Source organism: Bos indicus, chromosome 5 (assembly GCF_029378745.1).
Source record: "Bos indicus isolate NIAB-ARS_2022 breed Sahiwal x Tharparkar chromosome 5, NIAB-ARS_B.indTharparkar_mat_pri_1.0, whole genome shotgun sequence".
NCBI classification, from domain to species: Eukaryota; Metazoa; Chordata; class Mammalia; order Artiodactyla; family Bovidae; genus Bos; species Bos indicus.
Window position 1 is genome coordinate 61,110,846 of NC_091764.1, and position 18,427 is coordinate 61,129,272.

At 38.3% G+C, this 18,427-nt stretch overlaps 1 protein-coding gene across 2 annotated transcripts in view; it reads left to right on the top strand.

Moving 5' to 3' along the window:
- The first annotated feature begins 857 nt into the window (after window positions 1–857).
- Window positions 858–18,427, top strand: part of NEDD1 (NEDD1 gamma-tubulin ring complex targeting factor) — a 51,644-nt gene continuing 34,074 nt past the window's right edge. Inside the window, exons 1-5 of one of the 2 annotated variants that reach the window (XM_019961130.2) lie at window positions 858–987; window positions 3,133–3,276; window positions 7,382–7,476; window positions 11,189–11,305; window positions 13,129–13,269. In XM_019961130.2, the coding sequence (XP_019816689.2) occupies window positions 3,141–3,276; window positions 7,382–7,476; window positions 11,189–11,305; window positions 13,129–13,269 (489 nt within the window). In that variant the 5' untranslated portion in view covers window positions 858–987; window positions 3,133–3,140. Of the gene's footprint in view, window positions 988–1,210; window positions 1,352–3,132; window positions 3,277–7,381; window positions 7,477–11,188; window positions 11,306–13,128; window positions 13,270–18,427 lie in introns of those variants that run through there. The other variant, XM_019961131.2, reaches the window with a different exon arrangement.

Consider the following 18,427-nt stretch of genomic DNA (forward strand, 5'->3'; position numbering starts at 1 on the left):
TGCAATATTGGTGCAAATAACCAGGGCTTATGTACCTAGTTCAGAAACACAATCCAAGTATGTACTTGTGCTGAAAGAATAATAACACTGTTTGTAGAAGAAATGCCCTATATTTTATAAGGACTCTCGGCAAAAATTGTCAGTAGAGCTTTAAAAACAAAAGGGCCCTGGTATAAGGAGCATATGAAAGCTCAATTCACCTACTCCTTTTTCCACTCTGAGAAGCATCTCCTTCCAAAAAATTCCCAACCAGATGGGAATGTTCCTGACCCCACAGCACGATTTGGAAAAAAAAAATCACAGGTTTTGAAGTCTGATATCTGAAGACACTTATGCTTTCCATTATTTCTTAGCTTTTCTCATCGTGTCTCCTGGTTTGTAAATTGCATCGGGTATTCTTGGCTCTCCATGGTTTCCTCTTCCGGGAAGCCTTTCCCAAACTCACATCCATGTTCATTTCCCTTTCATACATTTTATACCTTTTCTCTGAGGCAACTCTCAAGAGTTTCCGCTTTTCATTTAAGTATGTAATTATTTATGATCGTCTGCCCCTTATACTGGATTGTAGCTCCACCTGGCTAGAGACCAAGAGCGCTGACCCAACCCCTGTATTCCCAGGCTAAACTCAGCACTGTAAACCCAGTCTAGCAAAGGGCCTGGCATGCAAGAGGCAGTCAGCGAACAAATGGATGACAAAAGGGAAGCAGCCAGCGGCACCAGCGCCTCCCTGGAGCAGAGAGGAGCCGCCCAGGCCCTCAGTTCCCGCCCTTCCGTCCCAGGCGCTTGGATCAGGACTCGAACCCAGGCCCAGCACTGTCCCTGGCTCTGCCTTGTCAACTTGAGCCCCTCCTTGGGGAAGCGCCTCTCCTGGTGACGCCACTCAGAGGCGGGACTTCCGGCCGCCGAAGTTTAACAGTTCAGGCGGGAGCCGGAAGCCTAGCGCCGGAGCGGGCCGCGCCGAGGCCCCCGGTGTACGGCGGCTGAGAGGTGAGGTTCCGGAGGTTCCGGGGTAGGGCCCGCCGCCCGCCGCGTACTTGCCCTCTCCTGGTTCCCCACCCGCCCTCCGATCACCTCAGGGGGCGGGTCGGAGGTCCCTGGGCTCCCCGCGATCCAGCGGGTCGGGCAGGGGCGCGGCGGCCGGGTTGGCGGGGAAGTGCCCCGGAGCCGCGGGCCGGGGTCGCGCGCCTCCGGTCGGGCCTGAGAGGTGGCCCGGGTCGACTGGGGCAGGTCGGGGGCGGCTCCGGGGGCTGCACCGACTCCGCAAAGTTTGCGCTTGCTAGCAGTCCCGTTACCTTTTTGTAAACCTCTCAAATTCGACTCGTTTAGCAGGCGCTCGAATGCATTTAACAAGGTAACTCCAGTTGAGCAAGACTCCTGCGAGTAAAATGCATTTTGGGTGAAAGAAAGTTGGAGAGCTTTTACTTAAGCTCAGTGTAGTGAGTTGTTTCTTGTAGCCGCGAGGCTGATGGTGTTACGGTCGTGTGTCCTGACAGCTCACTTTTGATGGGAGCCTCTTTCTGCGGCTAGTATGCCGCGCCCTTAAGTGTGCTCAGTTCTCAGAACACTGGTTGATGGGCCTTTCCCCGCTCTCCTTTGAGAGGAGCAAACAGACATTGAGTGACTCGGCCAAACTGACTGTCACCTAACTCAGGGGCAGGTCATCTGAGCCAGGACTAAAGTGATCTTTCCGCTACATCACACCGCTCAACATGTGTGGTCTAAGATTACAGTAAAGACATCTTTCAATGTTGTTTCCTGGGTTTACAGATGCTTTTCCAGCATTTCATTGTTGTTGAGGAGGAATCCAAAGGGCATAAGTTATAACATGTTAAGCCACCAAATCCAAACACTGTGTCTACATTTCAACAGGTGACTAAGGGCTCTTAGTAGAACTGTTTTTATCTGCTGAATGAAGCAGAGTGAATCACATAAGTGACTTTTCTAGTTAACGAAATTTCAGCCTCATTATAAACACATTAAAATTTCTGTCTCTTGAGAGTTGAAAGAGCCCTGTATTTTACTATGTCTCTAAATTGTCCTCTGAAATATCCTTACAAATGTGATGTTTTGTTGATGACTTGGGAACCTGTGACATCACTTAAGCTCTGCCACTCTCTTGACACTGTCCACACCAGGAAGATGTGAAGGTATATTTTTAGACCCTTCCCTTCCCTTCCCCTTTCTCCCAGGCTGTTTTTGACCTTTTTTTTTTTTCTTCTTACCCATCATGCACTACTATGTGTGTTTTGTCTTTTAGACGGCCTGGGTTTGTGAAATCACTTTGTAGGAATTATGGATTCGAACTGTGAATAGATAATACAAGCGAAGGCATTGTGGATCAGGTGTTGGTATAGGGACTTAGTGACATCTTCTCAGGTTGTATTTGCTAATTTTAGAGTTATTTGGAAGACCTGCAGTGGTGGGATTCTAACCTGCAGGAGTGCTAGAGTTTATCATATCTTTTTTTTTTTTTCAAGATGAGGCATTTACCTAACCAACAGTTATTTGTTGAATACCAACTGTGTGCCAGGAATGTTTGATGACCAGTAATTAACAAGACAAGACAGTTTTGGTCAAGTCAAGGGCCACAGATGTTATGAGAATAAGAATTGCAGATAGCAGGAAGGGCCATGAAAAAGTGGAACAGGAGAATGGGGTTTAGAACAATGGGTTTAGCCATGGTGGTCAGGGAAGGCCTTTCTGAGGAAGAAACATGAGCTAAGACTGGGATGATGTGAAGGAGATGACCCTGGGAAATTGGGAAAGGTCATTCCTGGCAGACGAGGTAACAGAAACACTTGGAGGTGAGAAAGAAGGCCAGTGTGTTTGGTGGCCCCGGGGAAGAAAGGAAAGTTACATCAGGCCAATTTATGAAACTCTCCACACTAAGGAGGCTACATTTCATTGCAACTGCTGTGGAGAGCCATTGGGAAGGTCAGCTAAGACCATCCAGTTTACATTTTAGGAAGATCCATCCAGTAACTCATCTTTGTGGTGAGCGCAGTCTCTGGGACACAAGTGAAAGTGTGCAGCCACTTGTTTTGGATAAGATGCCTCATTTTAACTCTTTTTTTTTGTTTGTTTTAAACCTATTAATTGTTTTTAAAGCATGTTGTTTTAAACAATTTGTAGGTGCAGTCATGCAGGAAAACCTCAGATTTGCTTCATCGGGAGATGATGTTAAAATATGGGATGCTTCATCTATGACACTGGTGGATAAATTCAACCCACACACCGCACCACATGCTATCAGCTCAGTGTGTTGGAGCAGCAATAGTATCCTTTTTTAAAAAAAACAAAAATAACCACTATGTTAAACATCCAGTAGCAGTGAAACTTTTTTGTGTGATCCATAATGAGAAATATATTTGGCATAGCTGTGAAAGATAAAATGAAATAGGAATTTAATAAACAATATGTCATATGATAGGGGCTTTCCGGGTGGCTCAGTATTAAAGAATCTACCTGCCACGCAGGAAATATGGGTTCAATGCCTGGATCAGGAAGATCCATTGGAGAAGGAAATGGCAACCCACTTCAGTATTCTTGCTTGGGAAATCCCATGGACAGAGGAACCAGGCAGGCTATAGTCCATGGGGTTGCAAAGATTCAGATATGACTTAGCGACTAAACAATGACATATCATGTGATTGAAAACTGATATTCTCCATTGATTTCATTAAAAAAATTTATTTGCAACCCACTACATTTAACAGCACTGGTATTAAAAATATATGTTAGCTACTAGTTGCAGACCATAGAGTTTTGTGTCAACAGTTCATTATTGAATTAAATGGAATAAGGTAGGTAATGGTGGAAATAATCCTGAAAGTTCTGGAATGATGTTTTGCATCTGCTGCTAAGTCACCTCAGTCATGTCCGACTCTGTGTGACCCCATAGACGGCAGCCCACCAGGCTCCCCCGTCCCTAGGATTCTCCAGTCAAGAACACTGAAGTGGGTTGCCATTTTCTTTTCCACTGCATGAACGTGAAAAGTGAAAGTAAAGTCGCTCAGTCGTGTCCGACTCTTAGCGGCCCCATAGACTACAGCCTACCAGGCTCCTCCGTCCATGGGATTTTCCAGGCAAGAGTACTGGAATGGGGTGCCATTGCCTTCTCCATTTGCGTATTTGTGGATCTAGTTGGGAAATTCAAGACAGAACTTGAAGACAAAAGCCAAAGTTGAGGGAGGAGATAAAAATTGTAGAACATTTCCATGTTACTGAGGTATTTCCTGTATTTCTCTTCCATTGTATCTGTGTTGAAAATAGTCTTGTTTCCCAAAAAGATAAATAATCTTGATTGAATTTTCCTAAGGTTTTTATGTTTCTGATTCCTATCCTTCCTGTCTTAGTAAATTCTGTGTACTAGGTCGCTTCAATTTTGTCCAACTCTTTGTGACCCTACGCAGTGTAGCCCACCAGGTTGCTCTGTCCATGGGATTCTTCAGGCAAGAATACTCGTGTGGGTTGCTATGCCCTCCTCCAGGGAATCTTCCCAACCATGGGATTGAAACCACATCTCTTAGGTCTCTGGCATTGGCAGGCAGTTTCTTTACCACTAGCGCCACTTGGGAAGCCCAAGTTCATTTATTTGGCTTCTCTGAGTTTTAGTTGAGTCACGTGTGGTCTTTTATTGCGGTGTGCAGGCTCTCTGCAGGCTCTTTATTTGTAGTGCTCCCCAGTGGCATGTTGGATCTTAGTTCCCTGACCAGGAATCAAACCAATGTCCCTTCCACTGCAAGGCAGACCCTTAACCACTGGACTACCAGGGAAGTTCCTGGTGGATAAAATGAACTCATAAATAGGGATTTCTCAATATCTCACTACTAACATTTTGGGCCAGATAATGTTTTGTCATGGAGGCTGCCCTGTGTGTTGTAGGATGGTTAGAAGCCTTCTTGACCACTACCAATGAGATACCAGTAGCCCCAGTGGTGACAGCTGCGAGGCATCTTCAGAATTGCCACATATCAATTCTGTGAGGGGCCAGAATCATCCTCAGTTGAGAACCATTGCTGGAAACAAAGTACTGTTACCACCTTTTGTATGAAAATGTTCTGTATTCTTGGTATGGTAGAGATAACCATTCTTTTGTGGAACTCATACAGTGTTTCTTAAATAACAGATTAAGCTTGAACATGTGTCTGATCTTATCAGTATCAAAGTAGTAATATTCGGCTTCTTGATGAAAGTAAAAATATCAAAGCTTTAAAATATGAATGATTCATGAACAAAAACATTAGAAAGTTTTCATGCCCAGTCTAATTATTCTTGTAAATATATATAACAAAAATGACAAGTTTTCTTATTGAATTAAACTTTCCTCTTATCATTCCTTGATTTTGTATTAAAGTAGCAAAGTAAGTTACTTTGGCTCCCTGTTAATCAAACTCATGTGAGGGGACTGTGTTTTTGAAGCCCTCTGCAGATCTATAGTGGGGGGAAATGTTTAAAGAGAGTGACAAATATGTGATGTTGCTTCTATTATTAGATTTTTATTATGTTTAGAGCTTAATTTTCTGTTACTTACTGCATAAAAGTACCAATTCTTAGTGATTATTTTTTATTCCAAGGAGTTTTATCAGGAGTTGGCATTTACTGATAAACCACTTAAAGGTCTAGCAACAAAATTGCTGTGACTATGACAATGTGATGGTGTCCTTTGGGTTTTGGAAACTGGTTTTATTTCTGTAGTTTTCTTGTATAAGTACATGTGCACTGGAAACCTTTGTATAGTTTTATTCCTATTGAGGCTTTGATGCCTTCCTTAGAGGTTAGTTACTGAAGACCAAGGGATTCCCAGACTCAGATATTTGGGGACCGCTTAGCATGGATTCCAAGGACAGAGTTAATGGTGAGATGCCATGAAGATCGGGAGAAGGTGATGGCACCCCACTCCAGTACTCTTGCCTGGAAAATCCCATGAACCGAGGAGCCTGGTGGGCTGCAGTCCATGGGGTCATGAAGAGTCAGACATGACTGAGTGACTTCACTTTCACTTTTCACTTTCATGCATTGGAGAAGAAAATGGCAACCACTCCAGTGTTCTTGCCTGGAGAATCCCAGGGACGGGGGAGCTTGGTGGGCTGCCGTCTACGGGGTCGCACAGAGTCGGACACGACTGAAGCGACTTAGCAGCAGCAGCAGCAGCAGCAGCCATGAAGATCAGTTTTCTTTTTTTTTTTAAATCAGTTTATTATTTTTTTGGCCCTCCAGGTAACACTCCTCACTTTCTTAAGACTTCTAAAACTATATGAGAAATAAGTGGAGTAACTTGAGTATACTTTTGTAGTATCTTCTTTCAGTCCTTTCTTTAATATATTCTATAAAGAAGAGTAACAGTAAACATAGGAAGAAGCCAAGGAAAGGGAAAATGATTTATTTTTTTCAATATTGTAAAATCTAGATAGGTGGAAGTGATTTTGTTTGAATCATATGTCATGATAAAATTACAGTCCATGGTCTGTTCACAAAATAGCTGAATGTTCTACAAATCACTTAAAGTAATGCAGTTTGGACTTTGCTTGTTAAAAGTGTATGTTTAAACTTCTGATATTTTGTTTTGACTCTCAAAATCAGGCTCTTGTTCTTGGTTGTATTATTGTGTTTAGTCATGTAAAAATACTTACATTATTTTGTGTTTACTGATTATTTCACTTATTTATGTGAAATAAGGTAAATTTAATTTTAAATTATTAAATCAAATTTTAAATAATTCTTATTTTAATAATTTAAAATTGTATTTTAAATAATTTAAATTTAATTGAGCCGAAATAAAGTTAAAGTAAAACTCATAGGTGCTGTGTAATCGCACTTACTTATATTTGCTACATACACTATAATATTCTTAATACATTAAAAATTGAAATTCTCTATCATAAGCATTCCAGTCCATTCCATTCCAGGAAATATCAGGCTTTATTTTTTAGTGGAAAAATAGGAGACTAATATGGACATTTGCTTCCTAGCTTAAACTGGTATCAAGCACTGCATTACTAAATAATTATCTTAAACCATATGTGTAGAAGAAAAGGCTGATTGGTATTTGCTTGATGTTGCTTTTATCATGTTCTCATTCTTGAAGGATAAAATTAGACCTTCTGGCCTACTCTTTGAAAATGGGGTAGTATTTCACACAGGTTAAATAGCTTTCAAGTGATAGCAAAGTCAAAAAGGATAGTTCTTCCCTGCAGTAGTAAAGAGAATTAGTCTTAGTAATTAGTAATCTGAGCCAGTTTTGAAAGCTAATGTATCAACTATGTTCATTGTTTGTCTTCTTAGTTTAGTGTGCTTGCTTTTATCATCACATTTCTTATGGTGATAGTCGAGTGCTAGAGCTGCTCTTGGATTGTTTGATGTTCCATAACTCTTGATTTAGATAACTTTCTAGTGACAGCATCTTCCAGTGGTGACAAAATAGTTGTTTCAAGTTGCAAATGTAAACCTGTCCCGCTTTTAGAGCTTGGTGAAGGGGTAAGTGATTTTTTTTTTAAACTTTTAAAAATCTTAGTCCTGCTTGCGTGGTAATTGCTTATTTATTATGGTGCTAACAACTAAATTTAAAGGAGTTTAAAAGCATTATTCTTAACCTGAGCTTAAAAGAATACAGTTAACACTTGAAGGTGAGATAAGTGTGCTTACTGATACATCTTTAGGTAAAATAATATTGGATCCTAGGGGAGCAATCAAGGACTTAGATTTCGTCAGCTAGGTGGCATCTCCATTTTCCCTCTGTTGGAGGTTTCCTGGTATTGCTGTGGCTTTTTAGGACTATGTTCCACCAAGGTTCCTAGGTTGATCTGACCAAAAGGGTCCTAATGATGTAGCCCTTCCCTTACTAACAATAGGCTCAGCACCATCAGCTAAAGACCCTTATCTGATGGTGACCTTCTGCTTTAGCTTTGGTCCAGTGGGTGCTACCTGAGCCTCTCCAAGCCCTCCTGTAACAGAACAGGCTTTGTCAAAATGAGCTTTGGTTCCAGAGCATTTAAACAAATTTCTCACTATATATTCTTACCCTTTTGTTTCATAAGTTTATCCCTCTGATTCAGGATAATACTGGCTTTTTCATTTCCAATCACATATTTCTTGAAATTTGTTTCCATTTTAAATAAGATCTAAATAAAAAGGAATATGTAGTTGATGGTTCTTTTTTTAAATTTCAAAGTTTTATGGTGGACTCTAAGCCATAATGAGTTGTCATGATTTTATACACTGGAGTAGATAAGGTGGCCTAATTAGTAATTGTTCTCCTCCAGTTGCTTTGAAGTGGAACACAGCAGGACTACACAATATGAGTTCATCTAACATATTAATAAAAATGACTTAGAATTTCTAGCAGTCCTTTTATTTCTAGCAGTCCTTTCCTAAAGGTGTCTGGTAGGATTGGCCTCAGCATCAGTTCCAGCCCACAGGTGGTGGAGACTGGGACAGATAGAATGTGTGTTAAGGGTAGGAATGGCACTTGCCTTTCAGCCTCAGTAAGTGGAGTTGAGATATGTGGGATCTAGTTCCCGGACTAGGGATTGAATCTGCATCCCCAGAGTGCCACTGGGCGGTAAAGGTAAACTGTACTCTTCAAGAGCAGGCAGAACATCTTAGTCATTTTTGGATCTTCAGATCATGTCCAAGTTGATCAGCTAACATTTGTTGAATTAAATATCAACATCAAAACAGTCTTGATTTGGGGACTGCCCTGGTAGTCCAGTGGTTAAGAATCCTTCCAGGGCAAGGGATGCAGGTTCGAGCCCTGGTCCAGGAACGAGGTCTCACATGCCTCAACAAAAGACCCTGCATGCTGCAACTAAGACCTGATCCAGCCAAAACAAATAAAAAGTCAAAAAACAAAAACAGTTTTGATCTCCACTTCTGCCACTGTTTAAGGTGGAACTTTATTTAAAGTCCATACTAGTTTTCTTTGGTTTTGTATTTTACCTCTCTAAAGTAGACAGATTGGTCTTGACAGTATGATAATGGATATGATAACCTAGAAATTTGACCTGATGTTATCTTCAGATTTTAAGATTCTACCCATTGCTTTTGTCTTAGGGTACAGGATTCCTGTAATAACCAATTTCCATTAATTATTTAAGTTCACTACCTACATTAATAATACATTAACATAAAAAATCCTCTCATTAGGGTAAGCAGCTAAAAATAAAGGTTTTGTTCTGCGCCCTTATGAATAATTTCAGTTGTTTTTGATGATTGGGATTTTAATATATTGATCTTTGATGGATGCCATTCTTATCTATTTTATTTAAAGGTAAACTCCTGATCTGCAGTAATAACCAGATTCTAAATTTTATTAGTCTATTTAGACCAAAGTCAATTCCTCGAATGATGTCTGCAAGAGAATTATAGTGACCATACTGAAATATTGATGTAATGTGCCCCTGATATTTTTGTGTGTTAATACTTTTGACTCGGTTAGAATTTCAAAGCTGGAAGAAACCTTGGGGGAGAGAGAGGAGGCCATCTGCACCCTTTTAAGAATCTGGTGCTCTCTTGAGCAGAGGATGTTTTTGAAATGCATGGACTATCAAGAACAGTAGATCAGGTCCTCATCTCTCATTTCTCAAAGGTAGAAATGTAGGCTTAGAAAGATGAGATTACTTGCCTAGAGCTAAGTAATTTGCCTTCAGTCACAAAATGTACCCTTTGGAATTAATTTCTATCCCTGCCCTGCCCCCTTATGGTGTTCAGCTGGAGTGGGAATAATTAATGTAACTATATAGTGTATCTGAAAGTTAATAGGAAAAAAACAACAACCGTGCAACATTGTAGCATAGTTACTGATGATACCACCAGATAGATGACATGCATACATACTCATTATGAGAAAACTTGGTTACCACTGTATTTTTAGCCATTTGTTCTATAAATATTTATTGAACATGGATATGGTCTTTGCTCTAAGGAAACTAACATTCTGGTGAAAGACACAGAATAAATGAGTAAACAGTACCCAGTGATAGTGGTAAGTTGTTATGCAGAGAGCTGAAGTACGTTATTGAGTTAGCAGGTGGTTAGTTAGCAGTTAGTTAGGTGGGGAAGGGGTCTTCTGAAGTTGTGGTATTTAAGTTGATATCTACTGATCAGGTGAAGTCATTCAAGCCAAGGTTCAGGGGAATTGACTTTCCAGGCAAGAATAGCTGTGTAGAAGTCTGGAGGCAAATATAGTGTCATTACATTTAAGGAATGGAAGATGGTCCTTGTGCCTAGAGAATCAGTGGGTGGGGAGGAAACTGGTGAGAGACCAGTTAAGGAAGGGCTAGATGAATAGGGCATTGAAAGCCAGCTTGATGATGAGTTTGGAATTTAGGTGTGATTAGAAGCCACTGAGGATTTTAAGACACATGATTTGATATACATTTCATAAAGGTCACTCTATGTATAGAACATGGAATGTAGGGAAGCAAGAGTGGAAGGCAGACAACCAGTTAGGAGGCTGCTGTTGTGCTTTGGCAAGTTTTGGATCAGGGTGCTTGCAGTGACCGTCGATAGAGGGGGGCACCCTGTGGGGTATATTTTACGGTTGGAGTTTAGAGAACTTGCTGATAGACTGAGTGGAGGGAGAACAAGGAAACAAGGTTCCTTCTGAACTTCTGTCTTGAGTAGTTGGATGAATGGGACCTTACAGTAGGGGGGAAGAGTGTAGAATTAGTTTCTGATGACAGGATGTTTGAGATTTGGTCCATTTGGGGGAGATGCACTGTGCCTTGGGACTAGTATCTTGTCCTCTTTATAAAACTTCCCCCTCTGTAAATTGAAGGGTTTAAACTAGGCATTCTTCAAAGTCTCCTCTACCTTTAGAATTTTCTGAGCTGTGGGTTGATTTTGATTTGAGATATTCTGTGGAGTATAAGAGCAGGTTTTGTTAAAGGGAAATATGCAGGGCAAGTAAGCCCTAAAGGGACTCTGAGACTTGCTGGTTTCCTAAGCTTCCTCTGTCACCACCTTTATGTGAGAAGAACATGAATCTGGTTGATTTCCTTAAAGCCATTTTGAACACTTTGCAGACTGTTGAATTCTTGTGAAAGATGATGAGAGCTGAATCTTTAGTACAAGAATTGACATGTCTATAGCATTTCACTCAAATGTTTTTCATGTGCTTACCAAGTGTTGGATGAGAATTGATAGTCAGCTCTGGTCTCTATTAACATGACTTTTTTTTTTTTAATAGCAAAAGCAGACATGTGTCAGTTTAAATTCAACATCTATGTATTTGGTAAGCGGAGGCCTAAATAATACTGTTAATATTTGGGATTTAAAATCAAAAAGAGTTCATCGATCTCTTAAGGTAAGCAACTTTTTAAAAAAAATCTTTACAGAAATGTGTTTATTAGTAATTACCAAAATTTAATTTTGAGCTTTTATGATAACAATAAGCAGCTTCAGAATGAAGTGAGATTTGTTAGGGAATATAAAGATGTGTAGCCAAAAGCTTACTTTTTTGAGTTTATTTTTCCTTCCATGTATGTTACTGTGTTGCTGGGGTTAAAACTTTTTCCTTATTTTTTCACTTTGTTCTGCTCTTGAGTGGACCACTTCCTTCATTTTAAAAAAAATATGGTTTATTGTCATTAAAGATTTTTTTAAGGCTCTTTGAAAAAGTGAGAGTGATTTTGGGATGATAGTATTCAATCTGGTAATCAGTTTGGAGATATTGCTTCTTAGTTCTCTGCTGCTATTTGTGTTATTTTTGTGTGTATTTTCATCTTGGTAATAAAATGTTTCTGAAATAATTTACTATTTATAATTAGTGTTTCTTTAAATAGCTTTTGCAGTTTCAGAAAATGAAAAGAATCATTGTGAAAGCCTCTGGTTGTGATTGCTTTTTTGGACTTCTATCGTTTTGGTATTTGGAAGTTCATCTTTAAAATTGTTTTCAATTTCTGTCTTTCAAAAAAGTTTTAACATGTGAAATTTTAAACATATTTTATATATATACACACATACCTACACGGAAAAAGAATTTCCTAAAATATAAAGCCATCTCCTGGCATGCTTCAGGGACCATTTGAGAAAGTTGTAAAATAAGTGGAATATTATAGCTACAATTATTGTTATTACATTAATTGTTAGATACAAAGATTGGTTTGTTTCTGTTATTAAGATGTGACATCAAAGTGTTAAAAACTATGCTGACCACTGTGCTCTTAGGCTGCTGCCTTTAATTTAGTCTTGGAAAACATAATCCTTGTGAACTCAGTTTGTTCTAAACGGTTTTATTTCCTCAAAGTGGATTCCCCTGTGGATCAGGGAGACAGTGCTAGTATAATGGGAGGAAAATAAGCTTGAATCTGAGCTTTGCCACTGGCAGTTCTGTGAGCTTGCAGTTTGTTAACCTTAGTTAACTCATCTGTAAAATAGGAAAAATGACTTTGCCTCCCATGCTTGTTCTAAAGATTAATAATAATTAAAACTCCAGCCTAAGTTGGTACTCAACAGACGGAAGCAGCATCTATCAAGTCTCAAACATGCTTTCTCAATTCGGCTTTGGGGTTTTTTTTTTTTTTTTTTTCCGCTCTCTTCCATTTTGCAGTGTTAGGTTTCATTCTCCTTCCCCTAACTTACCTCTTAATCGCTTTCTTTAAGGTTGAACTCAAGCTTCCTGTCTTCTGTAAAGCTTCCTTTGTCAACTCAGCCATAGTGAAGCCTCTTTCGCTTTCCTCTGACGCTTTGACTCTGCCCCTCCTTTAGGATTCATTCTGCCATTTGCATGTTTACTTAAACATCCTGTCTTCCCAGTTGAACAGTAATATTCTCAAGGGCAGAGACTCTCATAATAGTCAACTTGCAATAAATGTTACTTGTCAGTGGAAGTGAATTCTTTAATGTAGGCATAATGCCATTTAGAAAATTACCTTTCCTTTTTGTCTCTTGTTTCATAGTGCCTGATCATTGTTATGGTTATGAAAAATAAGTTTGTTCCCTGAAGACTTGGTGCTGATCAGATAGTTTACTACTCATTTGTGTACTTTTTTTTTTTTTTAGATTATTTTGAGGAAAATGTTAAGCAAATATTAGATTGACAAATATATAATATTTACAAAAAAACATGAAAAATATGCTGTTTGGAAGTTGTGTGGCACTCTATTTACTGTCATTTCTTTCATTCAGGATCATAAAGATGAAGTAACTTGTGTAACATATAATTGGAATGACTGCTACATTGCTTCTGGATCTCTCAGTGGTGAAATTATTTTGCACAGTGTAACCACTAATTTATCTAGTACTCCTTTTGGTCACGGTAGTAACCAGGTACAGTATGGGTTTATTCAAAATAAAGTTGGTAAGAGATTTTTAATTATCTTACATAAGGCAATGAATTTCAGTTTTTAAAATTAAGTATTTAAAATTTGCATTTAGCGTGCTTGAAAAACTTACAGGTAGCTATTTTTTAATGGTAGTATTTTAAAACTAGTATATATTAGATGATGAAGCTTATATGAGTTTAGTTATTCTTTGAATGGTCACATGCTCCTAGAACTTAACTGCAGATAAAAAACATAAATAATTATTAATAGATTAAGCCTAAAACATGGATATTAATCTGTGACATTACAATTATAGAAGTATCGCATAACTTAAACCATGTCAGCTACAAGACAGATACTTAATGTTCATAAATACTCTGATGGACATGGAGTATTTGTTTTTAGGCACAGGGCAAATAGAGGCTTTTCTTTTTTGTTTGTTTCAAGTCTGTGATAGTTACAGTACCAAGGCATATTTACGTATTTCAGGTTAATACAGGAGTATTTAAGGAAATACTTTATATTTTATAAAGGAAATACTTTATAAATGCTTTTATAAAGCAAAATTAGTCAGTTACTGAATTTTTCTTTATAAAAAATTAGTCTGTAAAATTCTTAAAAGAATAAATGTAGTTTCTTCAGAAATCTAGCTCTTGACTAACTTTACATGAAATTACCCACAGGAATTTCCCATCAGGTGCAAGTTCTTTTACTCTTACTTTGTATTGTAATCACTTTGGCCGTAAGTATTTTTAGGTAAAATACGGGAGTGCTCCAGTTTTGAAAAGCCTTAAAATCATTCTTTGAACAGTTTATGTTTAGTGTTCAAGGAAAATTAAACGAGTATTAAAAATATACAGAAAAAAGTCTTTTCTCAGATTTCATGTATATTGAGGTAATAGAGATATAAATGATTAGGTTTATGAGAAAGTGAGAGATTGTTGAGAAACAATCTTATGGTCATTTAGAACAGAGAAAAAACTATCTGATTGGGAATAACAGAAAATTGGAGAAGGGACAGTTTGAGCTGGGTCTCAGGCTCGGTCTAAGGGTTTGGTTTTGTTTTACTCCTGTGTAATTTGATTCTGCCTTGTGCTGGGTTTAGCTCTTTGCGTGTCCACAGAGTAGTTGGAACTGTGTCTTGTTTCCTTGTCCTCAGCTGTTGTCTAACTTTGTGCCTTACATGGGAAAGATCGCCAATAAATATGTGAGTGGATGGGCACGTTCAAAGATAAAGATTTTAATACATTAATAAAGAACTTTGGGAGAGGAGTATTTTATTTGGAGGAAATCATACAAAAAAAATAAAGAGAAAGGAAAGTGTATGGGTTTTATATAGGGCTAATGTGAGAAAAAGAAAAGTAGGAGCTAATGTTGATGGGACTTTGAATGCCAGACCGAAGGCTTGGCTTTTATTTTGGAAGACAGGAAACTAGTCAGAATATTTTGATTAGTTGAATGTCAGAACCATAGAATCCTTGAACTGAAAAAAGCCTTTAGAGGTAATCTCATTTTCTGCATTTTATGGATGAGGATAAGTGATTTACCACAGAGAATGATTAATATGGCCATAAAGATAAGAAGTAATATTTTGTTTTTGTAATTTTTTGGTTATTTTTATTATAACTGAGACATAAAACCTAAGCCCATAGATATTGGAACTATTGGAAAAAAAAAATCTAGTGTTCAAATAGATGACTTGCTTTTTAAAGAAACAGAGTAGTCTTCTTCCTCTTCTACTTCTTTCATCTCTTTCCTCCTCTCCTTCCTCTTTTCTTTCTTCTTTTCCTTTCCCTCCCCCTTCCCTTCTTCCTCTTCTCCCTCCCCCAATTTCCCTTCTCCTCTTCTTCCTTCTTTCTCCTCTTTCTCTTCCTCTTCTTTGGAAGAAGCATGATATATTAGAAGCATGATAAGTTTAGATTTATAAATTCTGGGTTGACTTTTCAGTAACAAATATTAGGTTAGATACTGCCATGTATTTAAGTTTTTACTGTATTTTACTAGAGAGTTTTGGTTATTGCTCTTGGCCTTATTCTCTGTAAAATATTAAAGTTTTAAAAGGTGAGATATGTACGAGATACATACAGTAAAGTACACATATCTTAAATATACAGCTTGATGAATTGTTATACGTGCATACACCTGTGTTACTACATACTACCAAAATCAAGATACAGAACATTTCTGGCATACCGTAGTTCTCCCTCTTAACCCTTTCCAGTCACTACCTCATATTTCTTAAAAGAATTGTAGTGTCTGGTTTCTTCTGGTCTTCATTATGTTTGTTGCATGGAATAGTAGTTTATACTGCTTTAACTCCTGTGAAGTGTTCCATTATATGGATATACCACCATTTATCCATTCTACTATTGATGGATGTATGAGCTGTTTCTCATTTGTATCTATTGTGAGAAAGCTACTATGAATATTCTCATATGAGTCTTTTTGTGAATATGTTTTCATTCCTCTTGAGTAAATACTCAGGGGTGAAATTGCTGGGTCTTAGGGTAGGCATTAAGTTTTACTTCATTAAAAGTTGTCAAAAAGTTTTTAAAGTGCTTGTGCCACTGTATATGTCTATAAGCAATGTATGTGAGATCCAGCTGTTCCACGTTTTTGCTCTTATCAAGTATTGTCTTGCTTTTTCACTTCAGCCACTTTAATGGTTGTGTGATTGTATCTCATGGTGGTTTTAATTTGCATTTCTCTGTTGAATGAGTTGGGCACATTTTTGTATACTTTATTTTGTGAAGTAACTATTCAAGTCTGTTCCTTTTTGTTTGGGGTTGTGTTTTTCGGATTGATTTATAGTTTATTCTGTTTTCCAGATGAAGTCATCCTTTGGATATACATGTTGCATATGTCTTCTCTTTTAGCCTATGGCTTTCCTTTTCACTCTCTTAATGCCTTTAAAAAATGAACAGAAGTTCTTACATTTATGTCTTTTGTGCTCCATTTCAAAGTAGTTTTTGTATGTGGTGTGAGATGGGATTCATCTTTCCATACAGGTATATGTTTATACCAGCATTATTTATTGAAAAGACCATTCGACTGCCACTGGGGTAAGTGTAGGTGATGAGAGGGTTTGGAGAACATTCCAGGTAGAGGTTATCACCGTTATAGAATTCTTACCACTATTATTGTGTTTCAAGTACAGTAATTGTCACTATATATATTTTCTCACTTATTCTTTGCTGCTCACTTCTGAGGTATAGGTTATTCTCATTTTAAAAATGAGAAAACTCAGATTCCAGGACTTTGAGATCACAAGATTCTTAATTGACTGACTTGAAGGTCAACTCTTGAAGACTGGTAGCATTGTTTCCTTTTGGATCTCTTTCTGGCTCAGGGGCAGCTAAATGTGTAAGTATTTGAGGATCCATAGCTTCAGGAAACTTTGCAGCATTCTCTTGTCACTTTGTGCAGGAGTCCCAAATTTTATTATCTCTTCTTCACATAAAAGAAATATATTTTAAAATGCTAGGTGGCAGGTTGCTGTATTGTTGATTTTCAAAGGATTTTCATTGATTACTTTGCATGGCAGACCTGAATTTATCTTCTAGTTTGCTGCTGCTGCTAAGTCGCTTCAGTCGTGTCCAACTCTGTGAGACCCCATAGACGGCAGCCCACCAGGCTCCCCCGTCCCTGGGATTCTCCAGGCAAGAACACTGGAGTGGGTTGCCATTTCCTTCTCCAATGCATGAAAGTGAAAAGTGAAAGTGAAGTCGCTCAGTCGTGTCCGACTCTTAGCAACCCCATGGACTGCAGCCCACCAGGCTCCTCCGTCCATGGGGATTTTCCAGGCAAGAGTACTGGAGTGGGGTGCCATTGCCTTCTCCGATCTTCTAGTTTAGGAAGACAGTAATGCTGAAAGCTTATCTCTTGTGCAAGGTCAGATGAACTGGAACCTATATTTTCATGTTGCCGCTGCCTCCTGCTTGGGCAGTTGGTCTCTCTGTGAGCTTTACTGGGTACAGCTTTATGTTGTAAATCCCACGTTTATTTGGAGGGCTAGCTGTGTGAGCCTGGGCAAGTGACTTAACTCTCAAGTCTCCTTTTCCTTAACTGTCAAGTGAGAATGAAAATATACTTTCAATAAGGTTTTTATTTTGTTGTTTTTAGGGCTAAATGAGATGCTGATATAGTTTGTAATATGTGATAGGAGGTCAGGGAACTTTTGATAAATAATCATATTAATTTATTAAAATAGCTTTTGTGGTTAACTTCTACAGACTACTTTGCATCTTTAGGTTTAATGCATTCCCTCCAGATTAACCAGTTGTAACTTGACCTCAGAAATCATAATTTGTGTTTTAGAGCAATGTAGAGTAAGGAGAGCGTTAAGAAGGTGAAGAAATCAAACTGGAGCATGTTGGTTTTTTTCTCTTTTCCTGGAACAAATGTTTCTATATTTTTCGTGTACTATATTATTTCATTTTTCTCTACAGCATTAAAGCAGAGTGCATGGGCTCTCTGTAAATACCAGTTGGTCTCTAGGTATGTAAGTATGCAGTCTATTTTCTTAGTGAAGAAAGTTGAAGTTATGATTCTGCATATTTACATTTCCATTTTGCAAGCAGCATAATTGAAATCTATGGAGTTTTAAAAATTGATTCCTCAAAATTCATTTAAGATTTCAAGTATATTAAATACTCATTTTAGACATTCAAATAATGTTCATAAAAATTTCAACTCTAAAAATTGACATAATCCAATTCCAGTATACTGTCATCCAGCCAAGTTCCTATGCTGATCAGTTTTACTATAGGGTTTGGGTTATTGAGAAAAATAGTAGGTAGGGCACATCTAATGATTAAATTTAAAATTTCTAATTTTGTTCCTATGAGCAATCAAGAATTTGAAATCTTTAAAAATCATCAAATTGCTTTCTTAGCAAAAGTGACAAAACCACGGAGTCTCACTGAATCTTTATACTGAATTTCATATTAGAAATGAGATTGCCTGAATATATTTAGAATCTTACTTTGAAGTGTCTGAGCTGAATTGAAGCTATTAGTTTTCTGTGGATCGCAGTGTCTATCTGCAGGGGCAAAAAGCCTTACTGCTTCTGTAGAGCTGCCAGGGCTGACGCGCTCCTTAGATTATAATTGCAAGTCACTATTTGGCAAGCTCAGCAGCTTAGGCTCACCAATAGGTTAACC